Genomic DNA, 6,285 nt, shown 5'->3' with positions numbered 1-6,285 from the left:
GGAGTGATCATCATATGAACCTGATCGTGTGGAGGTCGAAGATGATCGTGTCAAGGCCAGCTGCTGGTACAATATTAATGCATATAACAAGAGCTATTAGACAGATCATAAATGCGTTTACCCGTTAAATTTATGTCCGACTTGTAAGACTCATGCAACAGGCTAGGCCGTAATCAGAAATTACGAGACCGACCAATATTAGATCGGACACTGAGTGCAAGTCCATGCATGCGAGATGAATATGGCTTGAATGAAGCTCAAAATTAGTGATAGATCAATATATATATATATATATATATATATATCGTTGATCTTCTAAAGTTCGACAGAAATTCTTTGGGGTTAAAACTTCTTTTAGTTTCATTTTGCCGACAATGGCCTGTAGGGGAAAAATGAAATGAAAAGAGACATTAATTGAGGTTTGGATAGTGAGTTGACATATATATATATATATATCGTTGATCTTCTAAAGTTCGACAGAAATTCTTTGGGGTTAAAACTTCTTTTAGTTTCATTTTGCCGACAATGGCCTATAGGGGAAAAATGAAATGAAAAGAGACATTAATTGAGGTTTGGATAGTGAGTTGATATGAAATGAGTTGAGACAAAAATTAAAAGTTAAATAAAATATTGTTAGAATATTATTATTATTTTGAGATTTAAAAAATTTATATTTTGTGTACAAATTTTATAAAATTATAATAATTAGATAAAATGAGATTAAATAAATTCTAAATTCAAACCAGACCAAATGGCGAAGTGCTAGCTTGCCATTTAGAGCTGGAAGTCAAGAAGCTCAGAGCTCTCATGGATTATGAACACGTGGCATTTCCACCCTAATAGAGCATGCAGTTGGAGCTCTGATCATTTCATCTTGTTTGATGTGATTATTTCTTTTTCAATTAATTAGGACTTAAAAAGTAATTAATAATTTTTAAAGGGTTTCATCTCATGAGATGTGCATGTTAAAAAGGCCTTTATATATTTTGGTCAACTTTCATACTCATGGAAAGATAACGGAAAATGATTAAATTAGCATTTGTGGCCGACTCCATAATGGTTGAAAGAAATAGAATTTCCTGCCCTGCCGGCATTGCCAAACCCATTGCAGACACGCAGCTCCTCGGATATTTCTTGATAGATCTAGTACTCTTTGAGTGCTTGCCTCACAATTCACGACATGTATTCGATTTTTTACCTAACCAATCTAAAAGAAAGTCAATTAAGTAGACTGTTTTGCACTACTCTTTCTCGCTGTTCTGTCCCTTCCTATATATATCTAGCCCAGCCCCTCTTCACATATATAAATATATATATATATTCATGATCATGCTCATGTAATTGCCAACTTACTTCTGATAATACAAATTTAATTCCTTCAGTACTCTCGCGCTAGCTAGCTCTAATAATTTCACTCTTGGATCCTTGAGTTGCACTGTGATTGGGAGATATGGGTGGTTTTAGTTTTGCACAGGGTTTCGTCCTTACGGTAACTACTACCATTTTGTCTGTTTCCTTTTCGGCCTTTGGTGCGGCTGAGAAAGGGCAGCCTTTTCCCGAACTTCTCGCAGAGGGGCCAAAGAGGATCGTCGTAGGAGGCCAGACTGAGCGGTGGCGCACCAACCTTAACTACACTGATTGGGCTCTCAAAAATGGCCAATTTTACGTAAATGACACTATAGGTGAGTCTGTCATTTTTAGTTTTTTCGTCTCCATGAGATGCACTGATCATGATCTGTTTTTGGAGGTAATTATATAAGGGCAAATATATTCAATAATCTAAAGAATATGAATATTGCCCGTCGATCCAAGCTAATTTTCATTTCTTTTGCTTGCATGTAAGGCCTACCCGACACATGAAATATTGTACCATCACTGATCATTAATATTATACGACGATGAGGAAAAATTCAGATATCATGGATGCATGCTAGCGCTTTTAGAAGAGCTGGGCCGGTTTTTTTATGTACTTTAGGAGAGGTTTGGATAGTGAAGTGAGTTGAGATGAGTTGAGTTGAGATGAAAGTTAAAAATTGAATAAAATATTGTTAGAATATTATTTTTTTAATATTTATTTTTATTTTGAGATTTAAAAAAAGTTGAATTATTTAATGTATTTTGTTTATAAATTTGAAAAAGTTATAATGATCATCAGATAGGATGAGTTGAATTCAGAATCCAAACAAGGCCTCGAAGCAAACTTTTTACAAGTTAGATTAGTTACTCATCTTACAACACAGTGACTCACATCCAGTTGATTCTCAAGATCTCATTTTTACATCGCTTATGAGCTCGTTATAGTACGTAGCTCAAGATCAATAGTTTAACATGGTTGTTATAACGTCCAAATTGTAGAAAGAGAAGAGAGGTTATGTTCATAATTTTATTGCATACACGTACGCCAAAAGCTAACGAAAATGATAGTACTCGATCGTGTATATATAGATGGGTGGTTATTTAACTTTAAAAAGGATAATTAATTAATGGAGAAAATAAATGAGAGGACCGGATCGATCAGTCATTAAAATATATAACTACTCCACCTATCATCTTAAATTTTAATCCATGATCAATCACGACTACACACGATGCACACGAAGTAGCTAGCTAGCTAGTTTAGTTGAACGTTCGAAATTAGCATTAATTACTTCTTACACGCATGACGCACGCATAGAATCCATAGAATATCATTTCTACACAACCAAAATGGCCCAAAAGATTATGATGATTGCCGCGACAGTTGTTGTTATAATCTTCATGCATGCGAGTGTGATATATTATTGAAGTTTCCAAATTTAATTTGTATTTTATTAAACTTTCTAATATGTTCCTTTTAGACTGATCAATGAGAAAAATAACTAATTGGTATTGGATGATAATGTGGTGAGTGCAGTTTTTAAGTATGATCCACCGAATGTCACTGATCAGCACATGAGTGTATACTTGCTACCGGACATGTTTAGCTTCCGAACTTGCAATTTAAAAAGAGCGAAGATGGTGGCCAACGTGACACAAGGAGGCGGCGAGGGGTTCGAGTTTGTGTTGGAGGTGTGCCGTCAGACTTACTACTTTGCTTGCGGAGAGAAAGACCATTGTATGAATGGGCAGATGAAATTTTCTGTGACGCCCGAGTCTCGTTGATATATATATGACCGAACGTCGACGGGACCGCGGGAAATTAAAGTACTGGCCGTATTGCTGTGTGCCAGCTAGCTAGCCTTGATCTATATAGTTTCCATATTTGTATCCTCAAATACATTGAGAGTTAGATTTGCTTTTAAAAATGTCTTCAACGTCATAATGTTTTAGAAAAAAGGTCGCGAAAGAAAATCTTTTGCACCTGGAAGGACATACAATACTGTTTAGTCCAATAAATGAACTGTATTTGTATAATATAGGCTAGTTTAGAATAAAGGGTGCAAAGCATCATGATCATGTGGCATATATGTTAGATACATTAATGTTTAAGTTATTAATTATGAGACGTTCGTGAATCAACATGCAATCACGTGTACGTAAAAGTTAGCATGCACATAAATATTGCTAGCTAGCTTTTGCGTCATCTCAATTGCGTGTGTGTCTGTTTTGTTTTTATGAAATCCATGTGATAAACATGCATGCTACGCGTTTCCAAGTTTACATCACGCATGACATTTATGCTCAACTTGTAAGGGAGTGCATGCAAGTGCGCGACGAACGATATGGCTTGAATTTATGAGGTTAATATTGAAGACGTTCTTCTTCCTTCGTCAAAACAAAAACGCTTTTAATTATTTTTCCGTCCCGTGATTTGAGGGAGAGTTTCTTAGGCTGTGTTTGAATCATGTTGAACTGAGTTGAGTTGAGATAATAAAATATTGTTAGAATATTATTTTTTAATATTATTATTATTTTAGAATTTGAAAAAGTTGAATTGTTTATTATATTTTGTATTGGGATTTGAAAAAGTTATAATGATGAGTTGAGATAAATTGAGATGAGAGAGAGAAAGAGTACTAGATCTAGTCCTAGCTAGGGAATAAGTACTTCTCTCAAATTATAAACCATCATTTGTTAATATATATGATCTTTCTAGCTAGCTTTGCATGGTACTTACTGCCCAGGAAACAACCAAGTTAAATTAATATTCGACCGAAGAATTCCTCCATTTGTAAATGAAGTGTATAAATACACCATTTCATGTTGTTATGATATCTATTATCTATTACTATTCTAAACGGAGATTCTTGTTTTAACGGAAGAAATTCTTGTTTTAATGGCTATCAAACGGAAGTTCTCCCATTCTCTCAAAGCTTCTACCCCTCGCTCTCTCTCGCTCTCTCTCAATCCTCTGTATATTCTCCCCTTCAGACCTACTCTCTCTCAGCTCTCTCTGTTTTTCACCGATTCTTCTAACCCTCAACCTCCATTTGCTTCTCTAACCCTCACACACTTAGACCTACTCTCTCTCATTCTTGGTAGCCGCTAGAGACGTTGTGCGTCTCCTCCAGCCACCAACGTAGCCACCCACAGCAGCAGCGCCGCCAGATGCAACCCCCCAAACCATTGAAGCCGTGAAACCCAGCCACAATGCCTGTCTCTCGCTCTCTCTCTCTCTCTCTCTCTCTCTCTCTCTCTCTTGACTTCTCAGAAACCCCACACTCACTGTCTGCTCTCTCTCTCTCTCTCCCCTCCTCAAACTCACTCTCTCACACCTCTCTCTTTTGTAATCTATTTTTCGTTGAAAACCAGATATCTCTCTCTGTCCTCACGATTCTTCAACCGTGTCTCTCAAATCTCCTATCTACAGAAGTTTCCCATGTTTAGTCTCAAAGAAAATGAAGAAAACTACAGCCTAGGTTAACCAACGAAGAACACGGTACTTGTTCTTCTTGGGTTTTTGTGGTTTCGACGGAAGCTTGCTCGACGGAAACTTTGTTGGCTAGATTTGTGTTGGTGTTTTTGGCATCTCGTCTTTCGAATTTGATTGTGTTTGGGTTATTGTTATCAGCGGTCATGTGTTTGGATTTTTACGAGTTCTACTGGACTTACGTTTCGTGAATTTGGGTATGCCTAGATAGTTTTGCATTTTAGGTTTTTGGGTTTAATTTCTTTGATTTTTTTTAATCGTTTAAATATTTTTTTTTTCTTTTAGACATCTGAATCTAGGTTTTACTGATATTTTGGACTTTTGGGGGCGTTGATTTTTTGCCCCTGTTCTGCTCAGAGGCTTCCGATTCTCATAGCTTGTCTCTCTGTTTTTATTTTTTATTTTTAATTTTTGTAAGCAGATTAGATGCTCAGAGACTAGCACAAGCAAGCTAAAGACGTTTTGATCTCCCCCTTGACACGAGATCTCTTCCTTACTTATTCAAGTCTTTTTTTCAAGAGAAAATTTTATATTATTATCCATGTTTGTGTTGTCTGATTATCGTAATATTACTTCTCTTCAAATCTCCACTGTAATTATTTTCTAAAATGTTAATATAATCAGTGAATGCTCTACTGTAAAAGAATGAAATGTTTGAGATTTTGGACTGCGATGTGCAGGACAAAAGATCTTAGGATTCCATCTGAGTGATCAGCGATATGGTCTGGTGAAAGATGTTTATTTGCCAAAGAACTACTATACTGTGTATGTTTTTCATCTGTAATATATTTGTGCTGGTTTTTGGTTGAATATTGTGTGTATTGCACTGGTTGCTTTGATTGCTTTCCCTCTATAAGATTAAGAGTCATAATTTGAATGATTTGCTTTCTTATGAAAAGTTTGTTGAAAAATTGATTGGGAAATTAATATACGTATAGGTCTGAGTTTATATACGCTGCTAATTTAAGCTACTTGTAGGAAGTCTCAAAGTTGTATGTAGGTGTTGTCCTTATGTTTTGTTTCATAATACAGCAACCAATTCATTGTTTTGTAAGTTTTATGCTTAAAAACAATTAACAATGACTCCACTGCCCACTATTATATCTCTTTGTATGCGCAGATCATTTATGAGTTCTCAAGTAGCATTAAAAATTATTTCCCAGAGTCAAAAGCATGTTTAATATCAAAATATTGGTTAAGAACCGTGAATAAAAGACACTTCAAGTCATGGTATCTTTAACAATATAAGTGTAACACCCCGTATTTCAGTGTATTTTTACTGAAGGATTATTTTTTTATTGTTAAAAAATTTATCCTCTTATTTTAAAATTGGTTGAATTTTTAGTAAGTTTATTTCTATGATTTTAATTTGGTGAAAATTAATTTTATGTGCTTTCTAAATATTTATTTATTGTTATGCATTTAAATTGCTTTTA

At 35.2% G+C, this 6,285-nt stretch overlaps 1 protein-coding gene across 1 annotated transcript; it reads left to right on the top strand.

Annotated features, from left to right (window-relative positions):
- The first annotated feature begins 1,450 nt into the window (after positions 1-1,450).
- Positions 1,451-3,141, top strand: LOC121254217. Its single transcript, XM_041154181.1, has 2 exons — positions 1,451-1,682; positions 2,894-3,141. The coding sequence occupies exons 1-2, from the start codon at positions 1,451-1,453 to the stop codon at positions 3,139-3,141; spliced, it is 480 nt and encodes a 159-aa protein (XP_041010115.1).
- The last annotated feature ends 3,144 nt before the right edge of the window (positions 3,142-6,285 follow it).

This window comes from Juglans microcarpa x Juglans regia, chromosome 3D (genome assembly GCF_004785595.1).
Source record: "Juglans microcarpa x Juglans regia isolate MS1-56 chromosome 3D, Jm3101_v1.0, whole genome shotgun sequence".
In the NCBI taxonomy this organism is placed as follows: domain Eukaryota; kingdom Viridiplantae; phylum Streptophyta; class Magnoliopsida; order Fagales; family Juglandaceae; genus Juglans; species Juglans microcarpa x Juglans regia.
The sequence above is the reverse complement of the archived record's forward strand: the minus strand, read 5'-3'. Positions and strand labels throughout refer to the sequence as shown.